A 27114-nucleotide genomic window follows, 5' to 3' on the forward strand; every position below is an offset into this window, starting at 1 on the left:
TAAATTTCTAAAATGATTTTTTAAGATGGAAGAAAATGCTAGTATTGTTGCTAGTTCTGTGCAACGAAACCTAAATTTCTCAAAATTTTTGGCAAAGCCATTGCTGAGTCTGAGGATCCTAAATCCAACCTGACTGACCTGAAACCAATGTTTCCTATGCCTGCCCTCCTGACTGACCTGAAACCAATGTTTCCTATGCCTGCCCTTTATTTTTCCTACGGTAGCATGTGCTACGTACGCTATTACTCCGTGTTTCGTACAGTCCATTCCACATGGTCCATCCAGACGCACTACACCAGACTGGCAGTCGCAGAGGATCCTGCGCGAACACACCAAACCCAGGCCAAGATCCAAAGCTCGCGCGCACTCCCAGGCCTCCCTCCACCACGCCACTCTCGCCAGTCTCGCTCCCAGCTCTCGCCAGCCGCTGCCCGGCGAATCACCGATCGGCCCGAGCCGGCATCGGTGCCAGCGACTCACGCGACCGCGCCCGACAGCCGTCATGCGGCCACCACCGTCATCCCTACTCCACCTCATCCTCCTCCTCTTCCTCGCCGCCGTGCCGAACGCCCTGTCCAAGTCGACGCTGGAGTCCTGCGCCTCGTCCACCGCCTGCCCGGCGCTCCTCTCCTACACGCTCTACGCGGACCTGAAGCTCGCCGAGCTCGCGGCGCTCTTCGCCGCCGACCCGCTCGCCATCCTGGCCGCCAACGCCATCGACTTCGCGGCGCCCGACCCCGCCGACCGCGTCCTCCCGGCGGGCCTGCCGCTCCACGTGCCGGTACCATGCGCCTGCTCCGACGGCATCCGCAAGGCCACCTCCGTGCGCTATGTGGCCCGGGCCGGGGACACGCTGGACTCCGTCGCGGGTTCCGTCTACGGCGGGCTCACGACGGCCGACTGGATCCGCGACTCCAACGGGATGCCCGAGGGCGCCGCGCTCGACGCCGGCACCACGCTGTTCGTGCCGCTCCACTGCGCCTGCTTCGGCGGCGCCGACGCCGGCGTGCCCGCGGTGTACCTGACCTACGTGGTGGCCGAGGGGGACACCGTGCCGGCCATCGCGCGGAGGTTCCGGACCACGGGCAACGACCTCATGAGCGTCAACGACATGGCCACCGCCGACGTCGCCACCGGGGACATCATCGTCGTGCCGCTGCCCGGTGAGCTTGCTTGCTAGCCTTCGTCCCTTCGATTGAAATTGAACCACTGGCACGTTTTCTTGGATCTGGTTTTTGGCATTGCTGGTGTGGACCGTTGCTCAGCCTGAGATGTACTATCGTGCGGTCACTCGCGTGCGTGGTCGGTTGGTTAGATCACATGCTTGCCGACAAATTTGGTTGGTGAAAAAATTGCTCACCTGGCAGTACAACCAGAACCAGTGCTGCTAGCTGATCACTGACCTGAAGCAGCAAGCAGGTTTTTACTCTTGAAATGTGCTTGATCGTGCAACATTTCTGCAGAGTAGTTCAGTAAAAGCAAAAGCCAGGTTGGTTGTTCAGTTTGTATATTTGGACAGGGGCCTCCCGGCTTTTACAAGGGCCCGTCCATGTTTTAGTTCGGACATGAAAAGGGGGATAAGAAAGGGGCGAAGCATGCAGCACGAGTGCTGCGCCAAAAGTGTGAGTTGGTACTCTGTTTTGGACGCTGGAATTGTTGTCCAGCGCGGCAGTAAACAGAGTGCGCTCCATGTGTGCGCGCGTCGGCTGTCTTCAGTTGTTAACAGAGGACGGCCGACAGATGAGCACTTTAGCTGGAAAATTTGTTTCTGCATAAAGGTCGCAGCAACAGCATTGCCCTGGACGCTCTGTTGTTCCTGCCATCTTTGCCCTTTTCCCGTTTTCAGTGTCAGCTGGAAAAAGTAAAACACTCCAGTATGGCGTTTTCTGATCTACTAGCCATTTTGAAACCCTCATTATCCCCAGACATTCTGTAAGGTCACGGACTAACAGAATAATAGTAGCATCCACGATTGATCCCTGAGCATAACCAGTAGGCCTATGTATCATGTTCTCGTCATGGATTTCATCATCAATCCACAAACCCACCATCATGTGCTGTGTCGTCATTTTGATACGTTACTGACACCCTCTTACTCTTTCCCGTCTGCTGTTTCAGCGTGCGCTTCGTCATTCCCGGCCTACACGTCGGACGCCGGCCTGTCCGTGGCGAACGGGACCTACGCGATCACCGCCAACCGCTGCGTCCAGTGCAGCTGCGGCCCGGGCAACCTGGAGTAGGCGCCGATCTCGACTCCCCCATCTCCTCTGGATCTTTTTAGTCGTCTCGATCGTGTTCCTGATGCCCGTCATCGTTGCAGCCTGTTCTGCGTGCCGGCGCCGTTGGCGGACTCGACGTGCTCCAGCATGCAGTGCAGCAACAGCAGCATGATGCTCGGCAACTTCACGCTCCAGATGACCAGCGCCGGTTGCAGCGTCACCTCCTGCAGCTACGGCGGATACGTGAACGGGACCATCCTCACCACGTAAGCTCACCTTTCATCACGCTTGGCTTGGGAACTGTTCTCTGAATCGGCCACTATCTTTTGCATCTTTCAGGTTAACCACGTCGCTGAAGCCTCAGTGCCCAGGTAATTCTTCTTGCCGTAATGCCGCTCTACTGGTCTTGATTTTTTTACTCATGCCCTCGTGGAAGTAATGCCTCAGCTGATTATCATTTCTTCAAACACTTGCAGGTCCGCACCAGTTCCCTCCGCTGATGCCGCCGCCGACGACGTCCTTCTTCGAGACGTACCTCGGCCCGTCGCCGACGCCGATGCCGTCTGAAGGAGGCATTGGCCCGCAGATGGCTGGCATGGCGCCGACAAGCAGCCCGCCGGCGAGTTCCGGTCGTCCTGCCTCAGCAGACAGGCGCGTCGGGGATGTTCTTGCGCTGGTCGCTCTCTGCCTCGTCGCCAACTTGCTGTGGTAGCATACGCCTGTGATGAGCCTGTGTGTGAGAATCATGTTGAGCAGCACAGCGTGTCCGGAAGGGCATTCTTGTACAGGAGCAGTCGGCTAGCTCTTTCTGGGCTATTGTGCCAAATTTTGTTGTTTCTCATTCGATTGGTCGTTCCTGTAATAAAAATGTAAAAAAAATGATGAACTCACGCTAGCATATTTGTCTAGAACGATTGTATTGTTGTTCCTGTCAGTGAAGATGAAAATGATCGGAAACTGTATTACAGCATAGAAAACGAAAACGGGCACATCAGGATTTTACCATTTCTGTGAAATGAATAATTAAGTGCCACTTGCAATGCTATTGTGAAATCAGCTGAAATTTGCAATTTTTACAATGCTAAAATGGGAAAAGATTGCAAAAATTGACACTTTATCTTCCTCCGCGGGAGATTTCTGGTCTCAGCCGATTATCACATCAATGGCTGCTAAGCCAACGATTGCTGATTATACATGTCTCATATACCGAGATTGACTACGTGATCTACCATTTTGACAAAGTCACTACCGCTAGAGGGGGTGTTTGGATCTTTAGTTCGGACTAAAATTCATGTCACATCGAATATTCGAAGGCTAATTAGGAGGACTAAATATGAGCTAATTATAGAACTAATTACACAGACGGAGGCTAATTCGCGAGACGAATCTATTAAGCCTAATTAATCTATCATTAGCACATGTTTACTGTAGCATCACATTGTCAAATCATGGACTAATTAGGCTTAATAGATTCATCTCGCAAATTAACCTCCATCTGTACAATTGGTTTGTAATTAGTCTACATTTAATATTTTTAATTAGTATCTAAACATTCGATGTGATAGGAATTTTAGGATGTTCTAAAGAACCAACCACCCCCAAAGCCAACGATTCGAATCCAGCAGGTGGATAGGTTGCAGATTCACATAATACCGTGCGAAACTTTTCATCAAAAAAATACCGTGCGAAACGAGAAGTTGTCCCCTGGTGGAACGCACAAGCAAACGCGCCAGGTCATATGCACGCGGGAATGTACTGTGTCTCAATCCGAAGTTTCAACCACACATGCCTAGTAGGCCACACATCCTGAGTGTGCTCGCGTATGCCCGGATTTCCAGTTCTCGGCATGGTGGCTAGGGGAAGCACGGTTTTAAAGCAAGTCGCTTGCAACATAGTCTTGGCGCACGCTGAAACGGGAGTAAACTTGGTCTACACACTTCGGACGATCCGGACACCCGAGAGCATGACTTGGTCTGCACACTTGGTGAGTCTCACTAAAACCGCCCCACGCACCGGCGGCACGAATGTCTCCGTGCGCCTCGCAGCGATGCCAGCGCCACATGCGCTCAAGCCGAAACAACTTGCAAGGGTGCCGTGCCCATCACTCTTGGGCTCCGCCGTCCGAGAGACCCCAGCGGAGTAAGCAAGAACCTCCGCGCGGGGATCGGGAAACAAACTCGATCGATTCGCAGTTTTTCGCGTGCGCCCCCCCGAGCCCCCGACCCCGACTGCTGACTCCCACACAGCGGAGCCGATCCCGGGGGCGCACCCGTTTCGTTTGCCGGTGCACATGGCAGACACGCACCCCGCTAGTCTGTGGCGTGGCGTGGCGTGGCGCGTCCATTTCGATCGAGCCTTGTCGAGCCGCTGCCATTGGTCCCGTGCTTTGTAGATTCATGGTTTGTCCCCACCTCGCTCTAGTTCGCGCATCTCAGCACTGCGCTATGAGCCTGTAAATTTCTGTCCGATTTACAACACGCTACAAAATCGATCAAAGAATGCTCTGATTTTTGTCATCGATGCCCGAAATGTAACCTAAATGATGTGCGTCCGTCCGGGTAAGTCCACATTGTAAACTATTTTCTTCTTAATAAAAAAATATACAACTCTCCTACGTATTCACGAAAAAAAGAATGGGAATTCAATGAACAATGCCATCATTAAGCAACCCTTTTATTGCATACACTTATTCCAGGAGCAGCAGTAGTTTTTTTCCGATCCACGGAGACATGGACGATCCGTAGTTCTTGAGGTAGCTGTACAGTTGACTAGGTTCCATTTGGTAGGGTTTATCTTGGTTCGGTTTCATATGTTTTGCGTAAATTAAGATATTGTAGCGTGAAACCGTTTTGTAAGTCGGGATTTAAATGAACTAGAAACTGGATGAAACTACTATTTTTAGCTTCCCCAGCTTTGACTTCACCCGTAAAGCCGTTTTGGGGAAACACTCCCAAACAGGACCACATGGTGACTCCAACTCCTGGTTACTAGACATAAACTAAAATCACGATTTCTAATCGGTGAAATGGGCACACGAACGCAGATCTCTAAGCCTCATCCTACGCTAGTTAACGTTGACGTTAAGGAACGCAGAGCCGGGGATTATTTTACAGCGACGCATCGTTGCGAGCTAGCTCTCCCTCGGTTTCACGCCCAGATTCCCTGCCATCTCCACAGCCAAATGCCCTAAACTAAACCAGCGCTTATTCTGTTATTCCATTCCCACCAAGCAGAAGCAAGGCCTCATGTTCTCAGGAGCAGTGTCGAGTACTCGAGTGAGAGCTAGTGGATGCACGCGTGCATGGCCACCGTATTTATACGCGAATCCTAGAAGCCTTTTTGCTCACAACATCCCTTTCATGGTATCTTAGTTACTGGCGACTGGCGTGCCGCACTCGCCACCCCTCGATCCCAAAATGCCACGGCTCGCAGCAATCTTGGTCGTCCTGCCCCTGCTGCTGCTTTCCCTTTCCGCGGTCGTCGGCACCGCCGCATCGCTCCCCCGTGGCGGGTTCGGCTTCGAGGCCACGCTGCGGCACGTCGACGCGGACGCCGGGTACACGAATGCGCAGCTGCTCGCCCGCGCCGTCGCCCGCAGCCGCGCCCGCGCGGCCACGCTGCAGTCGCTGGCGACGCTGGCGCCCGGGGACGCCATCACCGCGGCGCGCATCCTGGTGCGCGCCAGCGACGGCGAGTACCTGATGGACATGGGCATCGGCACGCCGCCGCGGTACTACTCGGCGATCCTTGACACCGGCAGCGACCTCATCTGGACGCAGTGCGCGCCGTGCCTGCTCTGCGTCGACCAGCCCACGCCCTACTTCGACCCGGCGCAGTCGGCCACGTACCGGGCACTCGGCTGCGCGTCCCCGATCTGCAACGCCCTCTACTACCCGCTCTGCTTCCAGAACGTCTGCGTCTACCAGTACTTCTACGGCGACAGCGCCAGCACCGCCGGCGTCCTCGCCAACGAGACGTTCACGTTCGGCACCAACACCACCCGGGTCGCCGTGCCCAGCATCTCCTTCGGGTGCGGGAACCTCAACGCCGGCTCGCTAGCCAACGGCTCCGGCATGGTCGGGTTCGGCCGGGGGTCACTGTCGCTGGTCAGCCAGCTCGGATCCCCCAGGTTCTCCTACTGCCTCACCTCCTTCCTGTCGCCGGTGCCCAGCCGGCTCTACTTCGGCGTCTACGCCACGCTCAACAGCACCAACGCCAGCACCAGCGGGCCCGTGCGGTCCACGCCGTTCGTCGTCAACCCGGCGCTCCCGACGATGTACTTCCTGAACATGACCGGCATCAGCGTCGGCGGCTACCGGCTGCCCATCGACCCGGCGGTGTTCGCCATCAACGACGAGGACGGCACGGGCGGGACCATCATCGACTCCGGCACGACGATCACGTATCTCGCCGAGCCGGCGTACGACGCCGTCCGCGCGGCGTTCGTGTCGCAGATCAGGCTGCCGCTGCTGAACGTGACGGAGGAGTCGGTGCTGGACACGTGCTTCAAGTGGCCGCCGCCACCGCGCCAGTCGCTGACGCTGCCGGAAGTGGTGCTGCACTTCGACGGGGCGGACATGGAGCTCCCCCTGCAGAACTACATGCTGGTGGAACCCGTCTCGGGGGGACTGTGCCTGGCGATGGCAACGTCCGACGACGGCACCATCATCGGTAGCTTCCAGCACCAGAACTTCCACGTGCTCTACGACCTCGAGAACAGCCTCCTGTCCTTCGTCCCGAAGCCGTGCAATCTAATCTAGCTGTAGCTCTGGTTTTCATGCGTCTCTATTTCGATCCCATTTGGCCATTTCTAGTTATTATGCATAGATGCGCCTTAGGTTTGGTATGGTGCTCGGAAGGGATTCTGATTTCTGACTGTAGGCCGGTGATCTGGTGGAGATTATGGTTGTCTTCTCAACAACATCTGAGGATTTAATAAGCAACTCATCTGTTTTTAGAGGTGTCTGTAAGGTACAAACAGGGATATGCTAATTTTCTGAAAGTTAGTCATTTCTCAGAGACGCTATTTGTGTGATACCAAATATTTGAATTAGCACAAAACAGTCACATATGATTTAAACAAACATTGACAATAAAATAAACTGACTTCCAAGTGGAATTTAGAGTTGATTTCAAAAGGTAAAAAGTATATTTTTCCATCCCTTAAGTATTGTAAAAGTGTGATATTAATCCCTTATTCATATATAATTATATATTTTTATTTTTGTAATATAAAATTTAACATTTGGATGAACTATTTCAGCATTGTGAACTTACCATTTTGATATTTTTCTAAAAAAATGTTAAACTATTTTCTCAAAAAGTTGAATTAGGTATGAAGAAATCTTTAATATAACTTATCATAATGTTTAACCGATTCAAAAGGTAAACTGTCCCCGAAGACTACTTTATCAAGCTATGAATAAATGTTGAACCTAGTTTATCAAAATGTCGGATGCATTAAAACATAAATAAAATATTGATATTTTTATGGGCTGAATGGGCTTACCAGAAAACATGGGTGGAGGTGCGTAGGAGCCTTGGTCTGCTCCTGTCTCATGGGCCGGAAAACCAAGGATGCTGTAGGTGTGTTGCTGATAATTTGGAACAGAAGGGCCAAAAATTTTAGAATTGTGCAGACAAGTTACAAGTAGTCAACCGAAGAATTTGGACCAAATATGACGTAGAGACCGAATCGGTCACAGAGAAAAAAAAATCGATCCTTTCATTGCCACAAAGAATAAAGCAAAAAAGGGTAGAAATTCCACACTTTACTTATATTCAGAGATGGAAATGGCTAGTGCAGTAGTGAGGCAGGTACAACATCAACTAGGCATCTAGTGTCACCGCATCAGTTTGTTCATTACGTAGTTAAGTTAATCCAATGAGAAAGCTGATAGAACAAATGAAATGTTTGCGTCTGATACTGATCATTGATCAACACTGCCTTTAGAAAAAGGCAGTGGAAATTCGACAAGTCTTACGTCACATCACTGCATCCGTGATGGTCCTCATGGATTCCAAGATTATTGTTAACGTTCAAGCAGATTCGGCACACATATTATGCTTCCAAACGAAACCGGAGAACTTTTACAATACACCATACTAGTCTACTCCCTTCTTTCTTTCTGCCAGTAGTATAAATTACGGAGTAGTATGAATTGATATTTCTACCAGTAGTATGGTGTATTATAAAAGTTAGGGGCAGTTTGGATCCTTGTATTGTGGAGGGACTCTGTTTGGAAATCAGGCACTACGCATACGCAACCGTCAACTATTCAACTCGGCAGCAATTCTGTCTTGGTTTTCATCCCACATGGTGCTCGCAATGGATTGGTTTTGAGTTTTGACACGTCAACAGCCGGTTTCAAAGTTGAAGATCGAAATAAGGACTTAAAAAAACTGTGTTATATACTTATATTGCCAGGGGCACTGGCCCTAATGCCTCGTGTTGACACACCCTCCAAAGTACGAGCGCACATTTTCAGTCACGTTACATCAAACCAACCTGCATTCCATTATGTAAAAGCAAGGCACGACTCTGTGGCAAACCGAGGCAGCTTTTGGTTCAGATGAAATTGGCCGGCATATAGTGCCGTATAGACTATGCCCAGTGCTATACTGCTTTAGCTCAGCAGAGTACACCAAGATAGGGGGTGCATGGACCCAATTAACCTGAAGAGGCCTCCTGTCAAGTTATCTCCACACGGTTTTACTCGAGCTCTCATTCTGACCGAAAGAAGTAACGGGGACACGTCCGGCCGGGCGGCGATTTGGATTGCTTGCATCATCCAAACATGCTCTGATCCCTTCCTCTTATTCTAGATCTTCCAGCTATTTATTTACATGCCGTGTATGCCTAAACAATTTACTTGCCGTGTTAATGAACTTCGATTAGGTCCGAATTAGATCCGCTCATGTAGCTTCGGATCGCTAGAATATTTGATCCTCCAGTCACCCCGGCAGCACTGCTAGCTCCGGGCCTCTTTTCGCCGGCAGGAAAACATGTGCAAATTCGCCTCAGAATTCGGCGATCACGTCAAGAGTTGTAGCCACACAGTCTCCAGTGCCCTCGTGCAAGCTGGTGAGTTACAGGTCGCCAACCATCCTCTTCACCCTCGCAGCCGAGTGGTCCAAGAGCATTCCCCGACTTGTTCGGTGCCCAGACCACCATGGCACCATCGGCAACCGAATTTTGTAAAGTCTGGCGCACAATCTTGCCCGTTGCTTTCCTTCGCAGCTTGCATCGATGCGTTTGCATCAAGACGGTGCAAGAATATGTATAGCGTCTCTAGTGACGTGCGCGGCATCCCCGTCTACATATACCAGGTCACATCGGCGGCGCTAATTTAGGGAGCTAAACATGCAGCAGAGATTGGTAGCGCTCCTGCTCTTGGTAGCGTCGGTGGCGTGCGCTTTCCCGGTGGCCTCGGCGTTCGGGGGAGACGTCCGCGTCGCGCTGAAGCATGTCGACGCCGGGAAGCAGCTGTCCAGGCCCGAGCTCATCCGGCGCGCCATGCGGCGGAGCAAGGCGAGGGCGGCCGCGCTCTCCGCGGTGAGGAGCCGCGGCAGAAGCGCCCGCTTCTCCGGCGGGAGCGATCAGCAGCAGGCGCCCGGCGCCACGCCGGTGCGCCCGTCGGGGGACCTCGAGTACGTCGTCGACCTCGCCATCGGCACGCCGCCGCAGCGCGTCTCGGCGCTGCTCGACACCGGCAGCGACCTCATCTGGACGCAGTGCGCGCCGTGCGCCAACTGCCTCGCGCAGCCAGACCCGCTGTTCGTGCCGGCCGAGTCGGCGTCGTACGAGCCCATGCGGTGCGCCGGCCCGCTCTGCTCAGACATTCTGCACCACAGCTGCATGAGGCCCGACACGTGTACCTACCGGTACAACTACGGCGACGGGACGACGACCATGGGCGTCTACGCCACGGAGCGCTTCACCTTCACGTCATCGTCCGGCGACGACGCGCTGAGCGTGCTGCTCGGGTTCGGGTGCGGCTCGATGAACGTCGGCAGCCTGAACAACGGATCCGGCATCGTGGGTTTCGGCCGGAATCCGCTCTCGCTGGTGTCCCAGCTCTCCATCCGCCGCTTCTCCTACTGCCTCACGCCCTACGCCAGCGGCAGGAGGAGCACCCTCCTGTTCGGGTCCGTGGCGGACGGCGTCTACGGCGACGACACCGCCGCCGGGCCCGTGCAGACCACGCCGCTCCTGCAGAGCCCCCAGAACCCGACCTTCTACTACGTCCACCTCGCCGGCCTGACCGTCGGCGCGAGGAGGCTGCGGATACCGGAGTCGGCGTTCGCGCTCCAGCCCGACGGCTCGGGCGGCGTGATCGTCGACTCCGGCACGGCGCTCACGCTGCTCCCGGCCGCGGTGCTCGTGGAGGTGGTGCGGGCGTTCCAGGTGCAGCTGAGGCTGCCGTTCGCGAACGGCAGCAGCCCCGACGACGGCGTGTGCTTCGTGGTGCCGGCGGCCTGGCGGCGCGCGTCGTCGGCGCCGCAGGTGCCGGTGCCGAGGATGGTGCTCCACTTCCAGGGCGCGGACCTCGACCTGCCGCGGCGCAACTACGTCCTGGATGACCACAGGAGGGGCCGCCTGTGCCTCCTCCTGGCGGACTCCGGCGACGACGGCTCGACGATCGGCAACCTGGTGCAGCAGGACATGCGCGTGCTCTACGATTTGGAGGCCGAGACCTTGTCGTTCGCTCCGGCGCAGTGCTGACGCGCGCTAGTTGGAGAAGGTCCGGGCGCTGCCATGCAAACTAAAGTCAACCATACTGGGTTGCACGAAAAAGCAAGGGCTTGTAATAATAAGTGCAGCCCACTGGACTCGAAATTGGTACAGTTGGCAAGCCCATGATTAAGGTTCTTGTATTCGGATAATAAAAATGTTAAGCTCGGCTTAATTTGTCTGGGACGAGATCTCGCCCGTTACTTCTTCTATCTCCCAATTAAACAAGAATAGGAATAAAGTTATTCCAGCGATGAGTCTTTCTTAATGTTAGGACCACAATAAATACTATAGAGACCACTGGGTTATTCTTATTTTAGCCAAATTTTGTGCGCTAGTTTCTACTTTAGTGCCTATTTATTAGCTAGCTAAATTTTAGAATTTATTTGGGACTGCTTCACTCCCAAACCTTCAAACCAAACACTTCCAAGTCCACCAGCTCCGCTCCAAGAAAAATATGAATCTAATAGCTAACTTCAAATTTTTTGTGGAGCTCCCGTCCAACAGCTCTGCTCCAAGAAAAATATGAATCTGATAGCCAACTTCAAATTTTTGTGGAGCTCCCGTCCAACAGCTCTGCTCCAAGAAAAATATGAATCTGATAGCCAACTTCAAATTTTTTGTGGAGCTCACAAGAGGTGCTCCAGAAAACAACGTTCTAAACCTTCAGATGGAGACCATACCACTCGTTACACACCGCACGTTCGCTTATGCTTCCTCCGGCATCTCCTTCGGTAGCCACCTCCCGTGCTGCCGCAAGAAGCCCTAGCTGCCGCCGCCGCAGCTACAATTCCAGCCTGCTGGAACTCTTCGCGGCCATGAAGACAAGAAAAACGGATGGATACGGTGGTCCTCACCCGATTCCGATCATCTTCTATCTCCAATCCCGCCGCCGCTTCTCGGTGCTGCGGTCGCGCCGCTCCTCGCGAACGCACGCATGGAGCTGATGTGCAGTGACGACTACTGCCCATGGCTCTAGCGTGGCCTTGGCCCGGTGGCGACATCCGGAAGCTCCATGATGGAGGGGGTGGCCGCGACACGTGGCGAAGCAGTTCGCTTTGCGGACGACTGCGCGAGGTCCAGCGCGCTGCCCTCACCCTCGATGACGGTGTAGAAGGTGCGCTAGGCAGAGCAGCTCCATAGGCGTCCAGAGGTGGAGGCGCTGCTGAGAACATCCAATTTGCTTCTTGTATTTCGTTCGTGAAACAGTGAATTAGTCATTCATGTTGGATGCAATTTTCTGCATGTTCGTGAATCATCATGCTCTGCACTGACCTATGAGAGCGTGTGTGTGTGAGATAATTTGAGAACGAGAGAAAGCGAAATCTCGTATCTTTTTATTTTTTATGGTAATTAGCAGCATTCTGTTTTGTAATCGAACACAGTTTTGTGTAACTTCAACCGGAACAGCTTGATAAAGGCCTGTAGCAATATGGAAAAAATAAAAAAAACCACAACAAGAAACAAGGGTAAGAAAGACTATTCACACCAAATAATACAAATTCTAGAGTTGGAATCATGCTATTAGCCAAAAAGTTCATCGGCTCCATGTTTTTCTGGAGTTAGTTGAGTGGAGCTACGAAAAAGTGGAGTTGGTGGAGCAGAGATATTTTTTTCCAGAGTGGAGCAGTCCCAAATAGACCTGAGCAAAATAGGCCTGGCCCGGCCCGACCTGGTGCTCGTTTAGGGCCGGACGTGGTGCTGATTTTCACGATCCGAAAAAAATGGACGGGCTTGAGCTCGGTCCGAATAATAAAATGAATTACATTTCAATAAAAAAGGATGGGCACCGGGTCCGAATTGGGCCCGATTTTGTTGGTCCGATTGAGTTAATGGGCATGCTTGGGTGGAGACTTTGGGTCCGAAAGAAATCGGGCTTTTTCTAGCTCGGTCTGGCTCGAGTTTTGCTCAGGTCTAGTCCCAAACATGCCCTTAGCTAGGGGTATTTGGATCCACCAGCTAAATTTGTTGAGGAGATGTCAAGAAAAAAACGCAGGTTGGAGATTGTATGGTAAGGAGAGAATGAAGAGAAGGAAAGGGAGAGGTTGGAAATCCCATTTATAAAGGGGAGAGGGAGGGGAAAAATAGGATTAAGAAAAATAAAAAGGAAAGGGGATCTATTGGAGATGCTCACGCCGTGTCTGTGTCATGCGCAACCCTCAGTCTGATGTTGCCCATGGTTGCGGATGCATAATTGCTTGTGATTCTGATGACCACTGTGATCTGTGCACGTACAATCATGTAAGCTGGTTTCGATTTGTGTTTGTTTGGTTCGGAACTGTGCAGTTTTTTTAGGAATACAGTCATAGATGCTGTACATACTGTTATCTCTGAAACGCTGAAAGTTCAGTAAGTCTTGAAAAGAGACTACTGTTTGCAGATATTTCTCTGCCTACCTGATCAAAGGTATACTCCAAACATATATATATCTGTTGCCACAAGGGTAGAACACGCTGAGACAAAGTAGTCATTCTCAAACGAGACAAATGAACTAATCGAATGCAATCGTGTTTCTGCACTGACTGAAAAACATGTATACGCACATCAGTACATGAGCCCTGTGTAGCTGCAACACCTATTTCTCAACCAAAAAAAGAAAAAAAAACTCATGTATCCCTGTAGTTTTTTCCTTTATCAGACATATGCATATGCTTCTCTTCTCTTAATTTCCTTTGTGTTCTCATACAAAGGAGTCTTCCAGGGAACATGAGGGAGCTACAGCCTGTGTTCCAGTGTTTGTATATACCTGAATCAATGGAGCCTCGTGATCATACCCTCTTCAGCCTGCGAACCTTATCAGCAGTTCAGCACCCGGTCAGAATGAGGTGCTCCAAATGGCGTCCTCACCTTCACTGCATCTCGAGTGTACGTATTTTAGCCTCTCGACCGGATTGCAGACCCCACTGCATTTCCAATCGAATGATGCGACACAAACGCTTCCTGCTTGCGCCTTCCACTCGCAATCTGAGAGGCAGTTTCAGAGAGCAAAGATTAGTAAGTGCCATAGTGACTTCCAGTTTCAGGGACTGTGCATGTTATAATAAAACAGCTGTAGAAACTGACCTGGTGGTGTGCCACAACACATGTCCCTGTCATCGATGTGCTCCACATCTAGCCCGATAAACCATGCACCGAGTGATACATCTTCATTTGCATATTTGTGCAATATAGGCCTGGTTGAAATGATGAACGTCAGTAGCTACTCAAGAAATGGAAACTTTATCTGAATCAGCACGGAAGTTCTATGGTCTCACTGGTTGATTGAGATGTATGTGGCAAGATCCTTGGAGATGGCATATATCTGTCCGGTGGCATGGCGGAAGTACTTGTTCCCGTCTTCCCCAAACTTCCAGAATTCAGGTTCGTGGTATTTTGCATTTCTGATGAAATGGAATGTTACTACCTATAGAATTTGATGGATTGGAACTTCAAGTAGAGATGCTGTTTTCAGAAGAATTACTTGTCGGAAAGGACTGGTCCTGACTTCATACAGCCAATGTAGACCCGTGGTTTTAGTTTATGTCGACCAAGGGTTGCGACGAGCATTCCTGCATATTTTATGACAGTTAATAAATAATTGACAAATTTCTTCACTCTTGGTTGGTGATTTTAGAGGTACATATTGAAGAGTACCTATGTTTAGGTGAACATCATCATCCACCTTGACATAGAAGTCTGCATCCCATAATGCCACAGCAGTGGAGAAGAATATCTTGGTCTTTGCAGACAGCTTGTGGTACCCTTCAACATGGTCCTATGTGTTATGCATGTACAGTTTCATCAGAACAAAGTTTCGCACAGATGACAGTTCCCAAACCAGGGCCAAAAACACAGGTTTCGATGATTGCTATTCAACAGAAAGGAGGAAAAAAATGGTGTGGTTCAATAGCTGGGGAAAATAATCATACCAGCCGAAGAAAATCGTGATGGATTTCATCCTCCGCGTCTATAGCCTTATCAAGGACATTGTTTGATGTAGCACTGCAGCACATAAAAGCCAGTTATTACTTCAGTAATGCGTATTTTAATTTATGACAGACAAAATACTTGTGAGTGGTAAGAAAATCAGGAAATATATATGCACCAGCTGCCAGAATGCTTGAAAACTGAAGAGGAACTACTGCCAACTACTGTACACATGCTTTTGTATGCCTTTTCTAATTTCAATACAGTAGTTAGCGTGCTGCTTCTTATCAAAATTAAACAGTTTGAAACAACAGCAGTAGTCATTGGTTGAAAAATTGCTGTCAAGTTTTTTTTGGAGTTTGAGCCAAATGAATTACCATTTCACTAAATATACACAGGCCCTCCACAGAGGTGTTCAGAAAAAAATAGTTGCACAAATTTAAAATGGAAAGATAATGCAATCTACCCTACCTATGTCCTATTGTAAATCGGATGATGATTCCCTTTTCCTCTTCCAGTTTCTTGAGTTTCTCACCTAATAAATAGCAGAGTTAGTTTGCTACAGACAGTAAGCACAGTAAAATAGAAGAACAGTCAGCCCTAATGGAGATCTCCTGCAGCATTGGATCTTTCAACAAAAAGAAAAAGATTCTTGCAGCATTTCTTCTAGCTAGGAGCCTAGGAATAAGGAGCACAATAAACAACCGCTAACCAGCATCAGGGGAAAAATATCAAGCTGCAGTGGCCGGCGGGGAGTGCGAACCTTGAGGCATCCAAGTCTCCCTCACAGAATCCCGACGCTTCCTGCTACTGAAGGCGGTATTGATCCCAATCACAACAAATGCTCTTTTCCTCTGCTTACTTATGCCACCTGTACTTTCCCCATGTAGCTCATTGCTACTGCGCTTAGCTGCCAGCTCCATCTGCAGTGTGTCGATTGATTTCTCCAGATATCTGAATCCAATAAGGTATCCAAATTAGTGCCAAATTGACAGTTTAGAGAGCCACTGGTAGATAAAAAACAGTTTTCAGGATTCAAGCCGACATACTGTATGGCCTCATGAGTCTTCGACACCTCCCCCATAATGTCCCTATCGTCAGCTGGTTTCTGAAATCAAGAAAGGGAGCTATGCATTCCGTTAAGAGAACTATCACATCTCAGGAAGGAAGACTGAAGAATTTGAGGGCACAAGAATTTAGAAGTCCATGTAAAAGTAAAACAACCTATTGTACCTTAGCTTTCATGGAAAAGCTTGATTTAAGTTTTCACGGTATCTATGTACTATATTGAAAAGTGTAGTCAAATGCAGGAGTTTCCAAAAACAGGTGGTATCAACCATCAAGACTACAAGAGGTACTTCATTAATGCTTCAATTGTTCCTAAACCGCCATGTTTTCCAATCTACGTTTTCCAGCCTAACAAATACTGCCATGGCTCATAAGCGAAAAGTAGGAAATATGAATCTGCAGTCGTGAAGACGATGCATATAACAATGTCTGAAGTAGCAAGGCGTGCATAAATCCGAATAAATAAGATAAACAGAAATTTTGAAGGGGAAAAAAACTAATTTCAGGGGGTTAAGCAGCCCTACCGGCCTGGCAACAAACTCCTGGGATACTCTCGGCAGCTCCGTGCCGTACCGCCGTTGCGGCACCACCACATGGCTCGGCACCGATCCAAACCTGCAATGAAAACCATCGCCGGCCCAGCACCCGTAAGCACGGCATCCATCGCACGCACCGCACACACACAGGAGACATAACCATGGCTCGAAGAAAGCAGCAAGAACCGAAACCAATCTATTGACTCACCGGTCGGTGACGAGCATGCCGAGGAAGAAGCTGGCGAAGCAGAGGAGCAGTATCCGCCGCGACAGCAGCCTCCTCTCCGAGGCGGCGGCGCCGTTCTTGGGCTTCATCTATGCGCCCCTTGGATCGCTCTGCCTCTCTCTCTCCTCGGCTCCGTCGCCGTGGCTATCTTGGGCCTGCGGGGCGCTCGTCCTATGCGTTTCGTGGACGATCACAGCGCAGAGGCGGGCGAGGGGAGGGAGGCTTTATGAAGGTTCGACGTAACCGAAGCAGAGGAGGGAAACAACAATAGGGAGACGACTACTAGTTTAATGGTGGACTCGGAGCAAATGCTACGTTCACGGCGCAAAGATGTGAAAGCTGTTTTTCTAGAGGGAGAGAGAGAACAGGGGATGGTTAGAGAGCGACGATTTTAAGGGAAACTGTTTTTTAGCTAACTCTCCCTCTCTCTCTCTTCCTCTCCTCTAAAGGTTCATGATTGTTAGAGTAAGTTTCTCTCTCTCTAAGTTTTGTTATTGTTAGAGATTGTAAGGTTTATTTTTTAAATCTTTTTTACTAAATGGGCACGAGACAATACCTCTTTCATTTAATTATGCAAGAGAAGATAGCCATAGGGGCTATTTTCAGTTTCTTTAGACATTATTTTTAAAAACTTCTTTCAACACTAGAAAAGTGATTCTTTTGTTCTAACTCATCGAATTCACTTGCTCTAACTCATCGATAGGTTTTATGCATGTAAAAGAATTTTAAATGCGTGTGTACACTACTTGCCTATCAAATTTGACTTACATAACTTTCTTCTTAATATATGTCTGTAAAATCTCCTAGTTATTCTGACATCGCTGTAAATTTTAACCTATACTTTATATATGTTTTGTACCTACAAAACATTATATTTCCTGAAACTCGAAGTATTACAGTATAGTTTCCTGTAACTCGAGGTATTACAATATTGATAGGGTCATTTTTTTTAATGTTGATATAGGGTTATAAATTGCTATGAGTAGTTCTAACAAACTAGCTATTATTACGAATTCTGGTAAGGTTTCTTATGGTGGAACATGTCGACCAGGGTTCGAGTCCTCGACTTGGCACTGGTGCTCACATTTTTCTATATTTAATTCATGATTTAACCGGCGCTATTCTTTCAGTTTTAGGCGACGTGCTCGTCGACAGCGAGACGCCATCGGTGACTTCGTCAATTTCGAGGATTTGCAAGCTCATTCTTTTGGAGATTCTCATGGGATTAGGGTTACGTGCGTGTATCCGTAGGAGCGAGTGTGCGTGCGTGTATGTGAGTATCTGCGTCTATACTGTGTGATTCGAAAAAAAACTAGCCATTATTCGATATTGAAAGTTGCATATATCTTTTCTATTAGGAGCATCTCAACCGCAGATAACCGAAGCCTAAACACGGGCATCATTTTCTGGGGGTGCCGGCCTGCCGCGTTGGCACCCGGCGCCGGGAGTTCCGTATCACATCCGGGTTCGCGAGGAACGCGGCACCGGACACGTGAGACCGCGGAGACCCACGCGCGTCGCCCATCTGGCGAGCGCCCGTGGCGTCGCCGCACCCCCCGCCTGTCTCTCTCAGACGGACGCGCCCTCGAGGGCGCCGCGCCAGCAGCCGCCGGCGACGGCAAGGCGCGCGGCGTCTTCGTGAATGGGGGCGCAAAGCAGGGGCGTTCCCATAGACAATAGATTCGCACGCTGCCACCGGCCACGGGGGCAGGTCCAGCAACGCAGTTTCACCGGAGAATCCACGTACGGTGACTAGCCGTGGCGGCGCGCCAGCCTATTTCTGTACATTAGGCCATGATTGGAACTGGCCAGGAATTTCTAAGGAACTTGGTACGGTATGGTAGTTTAATTTTCGCTGGGACAAATCTTTCCTACGACTTAAAAAGCCATGTTTGGATAGCAGGATTCGTCTTGGTTTTCCAACCTGTCTGAAATCCCAATGTTGCAAATTGACAGATTGTGACATAAGCCTTTTGAATCAACCTATGGCTAGCCTCAGAACAACCATGCGTGGTCTTTCGACGTCTCCTTCGCCCTCAGTACAAGTGTACAGCCACGAAGTTTCTGCAATTCTAGTACAAGTTCTGTACCGATACCCCGAAAGCCTTGCCCAAGTCGTTGGATTACAAACACGCGATCGGTAATTCCAAGGCATATCTTGCCTGGTCGAAACCCACAGTGTACGCTTCAGGAAAAGCGACGAAGCTGCGAACGACGCGCCAGGCGCCAACGGAATGTTGTTGCTTTCAACGGAACGGCATCGGCTGCTGTAGAAATTGTTATACTACTCCCAACATTGCTATCGAGCTGAACGCAACGGATTCAGTTCAGATGCTCTCGGTCGAGGTGACACAGGGCCATGGCAGGTGGTCCCTACGCCGTCTTCGAGAAAACGTAAAAAGAAAGCTGGGTACCGGCAGTTCAGAAACGGCGTCCTCTAGCTTAAAAGAAATAGAAGGGAAATGACGTTTTCAGTAAGCCCTACGGTATAACAACAGACTGTGAAAGCTGGACGTTAGCTTCGATGCAACCAAGGCAGTATACCGATCAGCAGCAGTAACGATGACACGGCATCTGGATTAAATGAAGTCAACCGGAACTGACTAGGAGGCGTCAGGCAGTAACTTAGTGCAGCCTGCAGGAGACTGTCAGTTGCGACACTGGGACCAATTCACTGTCAGTTTCAGTTTTACCCTCAGGATAATTAATATGCATGATCTTGACGCATCACAGGTTGGAAGAAAAAACGTGAAGTGGTGTTAAGCATCGTTTCCGAAAAACAGTCAGATATGCACAAATGAAACATATAGCCGTTCCACTATACAGTAGGCACGTTTTCCCATCACACACGACCATAAGTTGCCAGAAATAATTTTCTTCAAGCGATTGCCAACCTTGCAAACCATTCGCTCAGAACATTACACGCTTAATCTTCAGAGTGGCATGTCCAATATGTCAACCCACTGCAAGGATGACCAGAAGTCAGAACGCACACTGGACAATTGAACATGTGAAAGATGAAGAAGCTGTTCATTTGTGCCGGCTGCACAAGCAGCTGCAGCTGCACAAGGCAACATGCCCACAACCCAGCCTCAGGTTGCTCACTTGGCTGCTGCAGCTACAACAGCAATCTCAACCGAACAGACCGGAAGTAGATGAGAAATACAGATATACCTTATCAACACGAGAACGCATTGCAGAACACCAGCAACACCAGTCCAGACAGACGGGCCCTTGTCTGTCAGCGCATCTTGCACCAATAAACCAACAGATCCAGCTAGACAGACAAAAGAAACGACGTATGCAACAAAAAGCCAGAGCTTCACTCTGCAAATTAAGAAACCAATGTTAGAATACTTCAGTGCAGCATCAGAAGAAAATCATTCACCCCAACACAGGTCTATTAAGCTCATGCGATAGAACCAATGAGGAAGACTAACAAGGACTGTGTGGTGACTTACTGAACCTGACCAAAAGTGATGCAACCATACAACACAATGCTACAAACTTGAGGCTCTTTTCGTATAAAGTACAAAATTTAGTTTAGATATCTACTGCACAGCATAAATCATTAAAAAAAAACCCTGAAATCCTTATGCGCCCTCATGAACTTGGACAGAAGAAACTTCAGCTAGGTGGTTCACGTCCTTGTCACCGGATTACTGGATGACAAGTTTAGGCTACTCAAGTTGAAGATTCAATTTTGAAGCTATCACACGCATTCTTTCAAGTTCCATTGAACTGGTTTAGCAAATTTTGGCATTGGTCTTCAGAGGAATCATCGCATGGGACTTACAATTATGGCTCATCGTGCAAGACATGTTTTAAGTTATGACATTTTGTTTTCTAGATCATCGCATGGAACATGCATCTTTGAACTCTACAAGTGCTTCCGTGGAGTCCTAGTTGTACCAAAAACAGGTTGTAGTTGACAGAGAGAGATGTTACACATCATTGTTCATGGGTCGCCCATAGACACAGACACACAGCGACCTACAGACAGGGATCAGTTAACACTGGATATGCTAGCCTCCAAATATATATACTGGTCTAGTTGAAAACAACCAAAAGAGAAGTCAAGTAGTTGACTTAGTTGTCTAAGTCATAAGTACCATAGTAACATCGAAAACATTTTTTAGGACCCACTTAACTTCAAATCAGATTAGTGGACCTCTCAAAATAAGATGAACTTTAAGGATGATTTAAGAATCAGACTAGATTCAACATAAGACTATTCTTTCTTCACCTCTTCTCAATAAATAACAGAGTTACATATATGTGAAGGTAGTTATTAAGGACATATTATTGGAATTAGAATGTAACTGGCTGACAAGAAGTAGGAAAAATCCCAACAACATTACAAACTATTTTCAAATTATAGACACATTAGTGTCCTAATTCACACAACTAACTCCCTCTAGCACCCAATCAGGTTGTCGAAAACTTATCCAACGAAATTCACTAATTTTAAAAATCAGAAGCCATGATCTCTTCCTTGATGATATTTAAAAGCAATCAACAAGTCGAATGTCATTGTTACATCACAGGAAAACACAGTGAAGAAAAATTCAGGATACCCAAGAAAAGAGGAAGGGTAGACATGACTACATGAGAATAACTAGTTGCACATTTCTGTTTAGCAGAGTTAAGCAGGAAGCCAGTGTCTGTTGTTGTGGACTGGACTATTTTTGTACACATTCTACACAATTTAAGAACTTCTTAATCATGTACAACTAATTAATTATAAATTCTTTCGTTAATATTTTTAGTTTTAGTTTCCTTGAAAAATGCATCATAAAATGAGGGTTCACTTTAACCTGGTTCAATTACTTAATAAAGCACTAAATTTTTTTCAGCAATTCGATCAATCCATATCAAATCGACCAATAACCTCACCTCCACTCTGAATCGTCCCCATATGGCGAGTAATAATCGTATCCGATCTCATCCTTGTTCACGCAGTTGAACATGAGCGCCGCCAGCGACGCGAAGATCCCTGCAAAACGCCGGCGCCCAAAGAATCACACCCATCAACTACAATCCCAAAGGTAGCGCTGAAAAGAGGGGCATCACAAGACCGAATCTTAGGGCTCCCGCTCTCACCTGGGAGGTAGTGGAGGAAGGAGACCGAGACGGCGCTGCAGACGACGGCGTCCACCCAGAACCACCATCCAGCCCCGAAGATGGCCCCGGCCACGCCTGGCCCGATGATCCCCCACAGCAGCGCAAGGTTCTCCATGGCCGCGACCTCTCCTCACCAACTCCTCCCACCAAGCAATCTTCCTTGCTTGCTCTCTCCTCCGTTTTTCTGCCGAATTATTTTTCCAAGTGGAGCCTGGACCCTGCCTGGAGTTGGGTGGAGGCTTCCTGATTTGGGCCGAATTGAGACTGAGAACAAAATTTGTAACCCAAATAGAGCCCAACTTGGGATTTTATTGGGCCCGTTTTGCCTCGCATGTTTATGGGCCTAACGAATCGCGCGTCGAGTGAGATGGACCGGGGGTGTGTGCTTGTTCGGCGGTTGGTCGTTTGCGCGGCCGGAAGAGAGTCGACGACGATGGCGCGAGGTGGCGCGTGGGCCGCGGCGGCGGCGGCGGCGGTGTGGTGGATGGCGGCGGGGGCGGATGCAGTGTGGCTGGAGATTGCGCCGTCCGGGTCCAAGTGCGTGTCGGAGGAGATCCAATCCAACGTCGTCGTCATCGGCGACTACTCCGTCCTCTACGAGCACCACCACGCCCACCCCACCGTCTCCGTCAAGGTAACCAATCGTTTCGGTCGGATCAGGATTGATCGGGGCAACGGGAAAATCAGTGTCCCACACGGGGTAAATTGTGAGGATTGGTTGGAAAATATATTTTTGAAGCAAAATTGGTTGGAAATTATGACTCCCTGCGTTTTCTGTGCTTGTGTCTGTACATTGGAAATGAAGAGGAAATTAATTGCATATAGGTCTTGCTCTTGCGGTTACAAGTTACACCTGATTGATATGTGAATTCTTTGATGTTATGGAATGCATTAGTTGCGAAACAGCAGTTGCAAAGTAACAATTCCCGGAAAAAAAAACAGCAATAACACTTGATGGCAACCTCTGCACATTGTACATATGACTAGGCATTGGCATTTGGGGAGGGTATACTGTATACATCCATCCATTGGTGTTGAGCGCAGTATGTGGGCGTGCATAGGAAATACTTCGAAAACCATTTTGCTAGCTGAAATGCATGAACAGATTCATAAACAATCGTTGTGATGAAGAACTGATAGTAAGAAGTGTGATTTGCTTTGAGGCTCTCAGTATCCTTGCCACTGATTCAGTCAACATAATCCTGAGCAGGACAAGTTGTTCGTTCCTGTTGTCCTTGGTCTGCATTTTTTTCCTTTAGCATTTCCTAGAGTATATACATATTACAGTATTTCCTTTTGTCAAACAGTTTTTCTATCACTTAGAGGGAATCCATCGTTGAATAAGTAGAGTTACTCTAAAAACCGGCAACATTTTGTTGGATTGAGCTGTGATTATGAATCAGGAGTTGTGGAATCCACCATTATTTGCAGATTGGTTTGCCAATTGCATTCATGATTATGTTCTGTAACTTGTTTGTCAACCTGTAAACGGGGAGTGGTTCCCAGTCTATCTGCACATACTTCCAACTTAATTTGCACATGTTTCCATCTTAATTTGCACATGGTACTATGGTAGTAGTAGCGAGTAAATATTTTGTCCTTTTTACTTTATTGACGACAAAGTAATGTTAGCATTACTGTGAAGGGATCTGGAGATTGACTGGGAGTTGTCTAATTGCATATCATTTCTTTTGGATCTTTTCTGTTCTACTAACGTGTTTACATTTCTGATGGAAATTATTCTTTCAGGTTACATCCCCTTTTGGAGACATTGTGCATAAGAAAGAAAAGGTTTCAATGGACCGGTTTTCATTCACCACAGCGGAAGCTGGAAACTACCTGGCTTGCTTTTGGATTGATGGAGAGGACAGGGGGTTAATGGCGAAACTAAACCTTGATTGGAAAATTGGGATTGCTGCTAAAGACTGGGATTCTGTTGCTAAAAAGGAAAAGATCGAGGTGAATTACATGCAAATGTTGTGTTATACCGTTATTTCATTTATTTATACCATTATTTATTGTTTTTCTTTATTTACTTCCATATACACATGGGGTTTCATAACCAGGGAGTTCAGCTAGAGATGCTCAAGCTTGAAACAGCTGTTCAATCAATCCATGAAAATCTGCTTCTGCTCAAATCCAAGTTTGTGCACCCACTTGTTTTTCTAGCTTCATATTTTGGTCTGTTCCCAGGGCACAGCACTCTATTTAACAAAATTGTTCTCGGTGCAGAGAAGCTAACATGAGAGATGTCAGTGAGAAGACGAATGCTAGGATCACGTGGTTGAGCTTGCTGTCTCTAAGCGTTTGCATTGCGGTCTCTGTTTTGCAGTTGTGGCATCTACAACAGTACTTCTGCAAAAAGAAGCTCATCTAAGTGACGTTCGTAATATAGTCCTCTGCAATAAGCGCACTGTTGTGTTTTACTTTGTGCATGAGATGTGATGGTTTCTCCGTCACAAGCCAAGCAAATTTGTAAATAAACTGGTAACATTTCATAACCTGAAATCCAAGTTCAGATGGCACGAGACTGCTGTTTTTTATGTTCTACTTACTCCTGCATCATGAAAAGCAGTATTTGCTTCGCTGGACAAGTCAAGGTTTCCTCTATGCCAACTTCATGAGGCGGCTGACCCTCTTGCCACAGCCACAAGAAAATCTCTGTAATCACTCTGAGGCAAGCTTTCATGGATGAAGTCTGCAAGGTTCCTCCCATAACAACTCTTGAACGCTGATCTAATCTCATCTATACCGACATCGTCGCTGCCCAATATCGCCCTTGTTAACAACCTTTTGTCAGTTCCTGCGCATAGCATACTTCTCTGCAGCAACTGGAAAGACCAAGAACAGAAAAGAATGGATCAGATGAGATATGTGTAAGGTACGATAAGCTGTTTGTTTCTGATACTGAATCAACTGTTTGGTTCTTCAAAGAAAAAAGATACTGAATCAACTGTTTGTATCACCTTGGAGTAATACTTGGAAGGACTGTAGATGCACTTGACAACAGCTCTCAGAGCTTCTTCAAACTCACCAGAGCCATTCTTCTTCAGTGCCTGCATCCGTACACATTGTTTCAGGATAGCCTCAGAACAGGGTCATTGAGGAGGGGGGTGTATGAAGTGGATGCTATGAGCTACTGTAGTTGATGGGTTCGCTTGCCTTGGTGTAGTCATGCCCATATATGTGCTTGTAGCTGCAGAAGGCCAGCCTGAGCTGCGGGATGCTCCTCTTGCTGAACATCTCGAGGATGACAGCCTCGTCGACGACCGATCCCGCGCCGCCGTTCTTGGCGTCGTGCAGCCTCCTCGCGTCGCATTTGGCGATGTGCTGGCTGGGCTCGTCGTGGTGCGACTTGCGTGAGGCCGCAAGAGCAACCAGCAGCTGCTCAGCTCGGATCATCAGGAAACATCAATGTCAGAAGCTGAGTTGAGTTTCACTTGGCTAACACGCCATGACAGCAAAGACGATTAACTGAAGAAGAGTTTTAGAAAAAAGCTATGTACCCTCTGGTACGGATGCGATGGCTCGGTGACCATGTCCTGGTCCAGATTCCTCCTGAACCTTGTCAGGTACGCCTGCTTGGTGAAGAAGAGCTGGTCCTGCTTCCGGCGCGTGAAGACCTCGACGAGGGCGCGGTAGCCGGCGACGGTGACGCCGCCCTCCACCGCCTCCCGCGCCACCACCGCGTCCCGCTCCGCCGGGTCCAGCGCCCACAGGTAGAGCAGCTTGCGGAGCTGGTGGAATGGAAGAAAGAAAGAAAGAAGTGAGGGAATCTAATCGCCTCGACGGCGCCGAGACGCTCTGCTCCTTCGCTTTTTACCTCGTCCTCCTGGCCGCCGGCCCCAGCGACGAGGATCCCCTGCAGCGCCGCGACGAGGTCCTCGCCGAAGGACGCGCGGTAGGCCGCCCTGATCTGCTGCCTCTCGGCGGGGCTCCGCGTAGCCAGGAGCTGGCCCAGGCGCCGCGGGTGGCCGCGCGCGCCGCGGATCTCCCTGCACGCCTCCTCGAACCCCGCAGAGGCCATGGCCGCCGACTCGCCGCCCGGACAAATGAAGTGTTCGATGTAGAGAACTCGGTTAGCCTTCGCCTAGGCCGGCCGGACGCACGCACGGCCCGGCCGTTTAAATACCGGGCATTGCTCGCGGTTTCCTTTCTCTTAAAGCAGGGAGAAAGGAAAGGTAATCGAATGGCGAGAGAGGAAGGAAATGGAAACGTGACTACGTGAGGGAGCGAATTCCGGGTCAGGATTTCAGAGATGCTGATGATCTCGGGATCAGCCTTTTCAGCTTCTCGTAATCCTCTCTGAATGCAAATGTGAATCGCATAGCATAGCATAGCATAAATACGCCAACTTTATCGTACCATCCGGGATTCCGGATAAACGTCGCGTGCGCGATTCTTTTCTGTCCAATGAACACAAGAGGAGCATTTTCGTTTTTCATTGCGGGTGTGTTCTGTCTTCTGTGGGGGCGTTCACAGGTGAGGATGTGGTTGCCAGGCGGAAAAGATCCTGCTCGTCTCCTCTCCTAGGCGCCAGATACTAGCCGACGACGAGGTGCGCTGCAAAGGCAGCTGCCCACTGAACTGTGAAAAAGGGGATCCATAAAGCTGGCCCTTTCCGTGGAGAACTCACACTACACTATACATTCATTCACCAACTTTTGCGGCTGGGTGGTGCCCCCGTTCGTGGTCGTGGAGTCCCAGTAGACGCCGAGTCAAGGCCGCGCCTCTGGACGGTGGCTTTGCCTTTTTGTTGCCGGTTCCGTTCCCCGCTTTTACCCAGCCGAGAGATGAATCGTCCGGAACTCGGCGACCTTTCTTGGCCGAGCCTTTATTTTCTCGGTCTCGGCTGTGGTGTCCGTGCGCGTCGCGTTGGTGTTTGCTCTTTTCCTCGGCAAAAAGCACGGGTCAGCTCAGCTGGGAATGTGCGGGTGGCACGGATGCTCATGGTTTGCCAAAGCCAAACCTACTATGCGAAGACTGCGAATCTGCGATGCGCATGTTGGTGATCTGAGACGTGAGTGGGTGATACGTTTGGCTTTGTTCGGAGCCAGAGTGCCGCCTCGCTCCTCGGCATCGTTTTGGCTTTGGGTTGGGTCAGGGTGCTGCTGGGGCGCGACGTCAAGCAGCTGTGGCGTGCCTTCCTGGTTCCTGCTCAGCTCCGTTGGGCTCACGCGAGCGAGGTGTTTCGGTTCGGTTTGCACCTGCGTGACAGCGTGCGTGTTCGAATCACTTGGGCCGTTCAGCGTAGTGGACTACTGGACTGGTAGGCCTATTCGCGGTGTGGTTATGCCCCCA

At 49.4% G+C, this 27114-nt stretch overlaps 7 protein-coding genes across 7 annotated transcripts; 4 read left to right on the top strand and 3 right to left on the bottom strand.

Moving 5' to 3' along the window:
• The first annotated feature begins 268 nt into the window (after window positions 1-268).
• Window positions 269-3252, top strand: LOC101782761 (lysM domain-containing GPI-anchored protein LYP4). The gene is made up of 5 exons (XM_004956927.3): window positions 269-1163; window positions 2119-2236; window positions 2321-2485; window positions 2559-2590; window positions 2696-3252. The coding sequence occupies exons 1-5, from the start codon at window positions 503-505 to the stop codon at window positions 2929-2931; spliced, it is 1212 nt and encodes a 403-aa protein (XP_004956984.1). The 5' UTR covers window positions 269-502; the 3' UTR covers window positions 2932-3252.
• Window positions 3253-5591: 2339 nt separating this feature from the next.
• Window positions 5592-7180, top strand: LOC101783169 (aspartic proteinase nepenthesin-1). The gene has a single exon (XM_004956928.2). The coding sequence runs from the start codon at window positions 5636-5638 to the stop codon at window positions 6977-6979; it is 1344 nt and encodes a 447-aa protein (XP_004956985.1). The 5' UTR covers window positions 5592-5635; the 3' UTR covers window positions 6980-7180.
• Window positions 7181-9445: 2265 nt separating this feature from the next.
• On the top strand, window positions 9446-11207 carry LOC101783576 (aspartic proteinase nepenthesin-2). Its single transcript, XM_004956929.4, has one exon. The coding sequence runs from the start codon at window positions 9583-9585 to the stop codon at window positions 10942-10944; it is 1362 nt and encodes a 453-aa protein (XP_004956986.1). The 5' UTR covers window positions 9446-9582; the 3' UTR covers window positions 10945-11207.
• Window positions 11208-13350: 2143 nt separating this feature from the next.
• On the bottom strand, window positions 13351-16932 carry LOC101783971 (beta-1,3-galactosyltransferase 7). The gene is made up of 11 exons (XM_004956930.3): window positions 16672-16932; window positions 16452-16542; window positions 15909-15967; window positions 15623-15813; window positions 15331-15394; window positions 14862-14934; window positions 14587-14707; window positions 14414-14501; window positions 14208-14333; window positions 14017-14126; window positions 13351-13917 (listed from the first exon to the last, which is right to left on the bottom strand). Exons 1-11 carry the CDS (start codon window positions 16776-16778, stop codon window positions 13769-13771), a joined length of 1179 nt encoding a protein of 392 aa, XP_004956987.1. The 5' UTR covers window positions 16779-16932; the 3' UTR covers window positions 13351-13768.
• A 2438-nt stretch (window positions 16933-19370) lies between these two features.
• Window positions 19371-22015, bottom strand: LOC101784378 (transmembrane protein 50 homolog). Its single transcript, XM_004956932.3, has 4 exons — window positions 21793-22015; window positions 21586-21685; window positions 19864-20016; window positions 19371-19652 (listed from the first exon to the last, which is right to left on the bottom strand). The coding sequence occupies exons 1-4, from the start codon at window positions 21926-21928 to the stop codon at window positions 19616-19618; spliced, it is 426 nt and encodes a 141-aa protein (XP_004956989.1). The 5' UTR covers window positions 21929-22015; the 3' UTR covers window positions 19371-19615.
• A 195-nt stretch (window positions 22016-22210) lies between these two features.
• On the top strand, window positions 22211-24361 carry LOC101785443 (transmembrane emp24 domain-containing protein p24delta3). The gene is made up of 4 exons (XM_004956934.3): window positions 22211-22447; window positions 23563-23772; window positions 23880-23956; window positions 24046-24361. Exons 1-4 carry the CDS (start codon window positions 22247-22249, stop codon window positions 24188-24190), a joined length of 633 nt encoding a protein of 210 aa, XP_004956991.1. The 5' UTR covers window positions 22211-22246; the 3' UTR covers window positions 24191-24361.
• Window positions 24286-26054, bottom strand: LOC101785037 (annexin-like protein RJ4). Its single transcript, XM_004956933.3, is given in 6 exon segments — window positions 24286-24469; window positions 24471-24644; window positions 24780-24869; window positions 24976-25197; window positions 25320-25550; window positions 25637-26054. Coding segments are annotated over 6 exon segments (1026 nt in total). The 5' UTR covers window positions 25841-26054; the 3' UTR covers window positions 24286-24364.
• Between the last annotated feature and the right edge of the window lie 1060 nt (window positions 26055-27114).

The sequence above is a fragment of the Setaria italica genome, chromosome II (genome assembly GCF_000263155.2).
Source record: "Setaria italica strain Yugu1 chromosome II, Setaria_italica_v2.0, whole genome shotgun sequence".
Classification (NCBI taxonomy): domain Eukaryota; kingdom Viridiplantae; phylum Streptophyta; class Magnoliopsida; order Poales; family Poaceae; genus Setaria; species Setaria italica.

What these genes read in the sequence shown, in the direction of transcription:
- LOC101783971 (XM_004956930.3), bottom strand. Translation starts at nt 16,778, where the DNA reads ATGAAGCCCAAGAACGGCGCCGCCGCCTCGGAGAGGAGGCTGCTGTCG. An exon ending in GGAGACTTGGATGCCTCAAG is followed by an intron (nt 15,395 to 15,622) that starts GTTCGCACTCCC and finishes GCTATTTATTAG; the next exon opens with GTGAGAAACTCAAGAAACTG. An exon ending in CGATTTACAATAGGACATAG is followed by an intron (nt 14,935 to 15,330) that starts GTAGGGTAGATT and finishes TATGTGCTGCAG; the next exon opens with TGCTACATCAAACAATGTCC.
- LOC101782761 (XM_004956927.3), top strand. Translation starts at nt 503, where the DNA reads ATGCGGCCACCACCGTCATCCCTACTCCACCTCATCCTCCTCCTCTTC. An exon ending in CATCGTCGTGCCGCTGCCCG is followed by an intron (nt 1,164 to 2,118) that starts GTGAGCTTGCTT and finishes CTGCTGTTTCAG; the next exon opens with CGTGCGCTTCGTCATTCCCG. An exon ending in GCTGAAGCCTCAGTGCCCAG is followed by an intron (nt 2,591 to 2,695) that starts GTAATTCTTCTT and finishes AAACACTTGCAG; the next exon opens with GTCCGCACCAGTTCCCTCCG.
- LOC101785443 (XM_004956934.3), top strand. Translation starts at nt 22,247, where the DNA reads ATGGCGCGAGGTGGCGCGTGGGCCGCGGCGGCGGCGGCGGCGGTGTGG. An exon ending in ACCCCACCGTCTCCGTCAAG is followed by an intron (nt 22,448 to 23,562) that starts GTAACCAATCGT and finishes TTATTCTTTCAG; the next exon opens with GTTACATCCCCTTTTGGAGA. An exon ending in CTGCTTCTGCTCAAATCCAA is followed by an intron (nt 23,957 to 24,045) that starts GTTTGTGCACCC and finishes TTCTCGGTGCAG; the next exon opens with AGAAGCTAACATGAGAGATG.
- LOC101783169 (XM_004956928.2), top strand. Translation starts at nt 5,636, where the DNA reads ATGCCACGGCTCGCAGCAATCTTGGTCGTCCTGCCCCTGCTGCTGCTT.
- LOC101783576 (XM_004956929.4), top strand. Translation starts at nt 9,583, where the DNA reads ATGCAGCAGAGATTGGTAGCGCTCCTGCTCTTGGTAGCGTCGGTGGCG.
- LOC101784378 (XM_004956932.3), bottom strand. Translation starts at nt 21,928, where the DNA reads ATGGAGAACCTTGCGCTGCTGTGGGGGATCATCGGGCCAGGCGTGGCC. An exon ending in CTTCCTCCACTACCTCCCAG is followed by an intron (nt 21,686 to 21,792) that starts GTGAGAGCGGGA and finishes GGCGTTTTGCAG; the next exon opens with GGATCTTCGCGTCGCTGGCG. An exon ending in TGCGTTCTCGTGTTGATAAG is followed by an intron (nt 19,653 to 19,863) that starts GTATATCTGTAT and finishes TCATCCTTGCAG; the next exon opens with TGGGTTGACATATTGGACAT.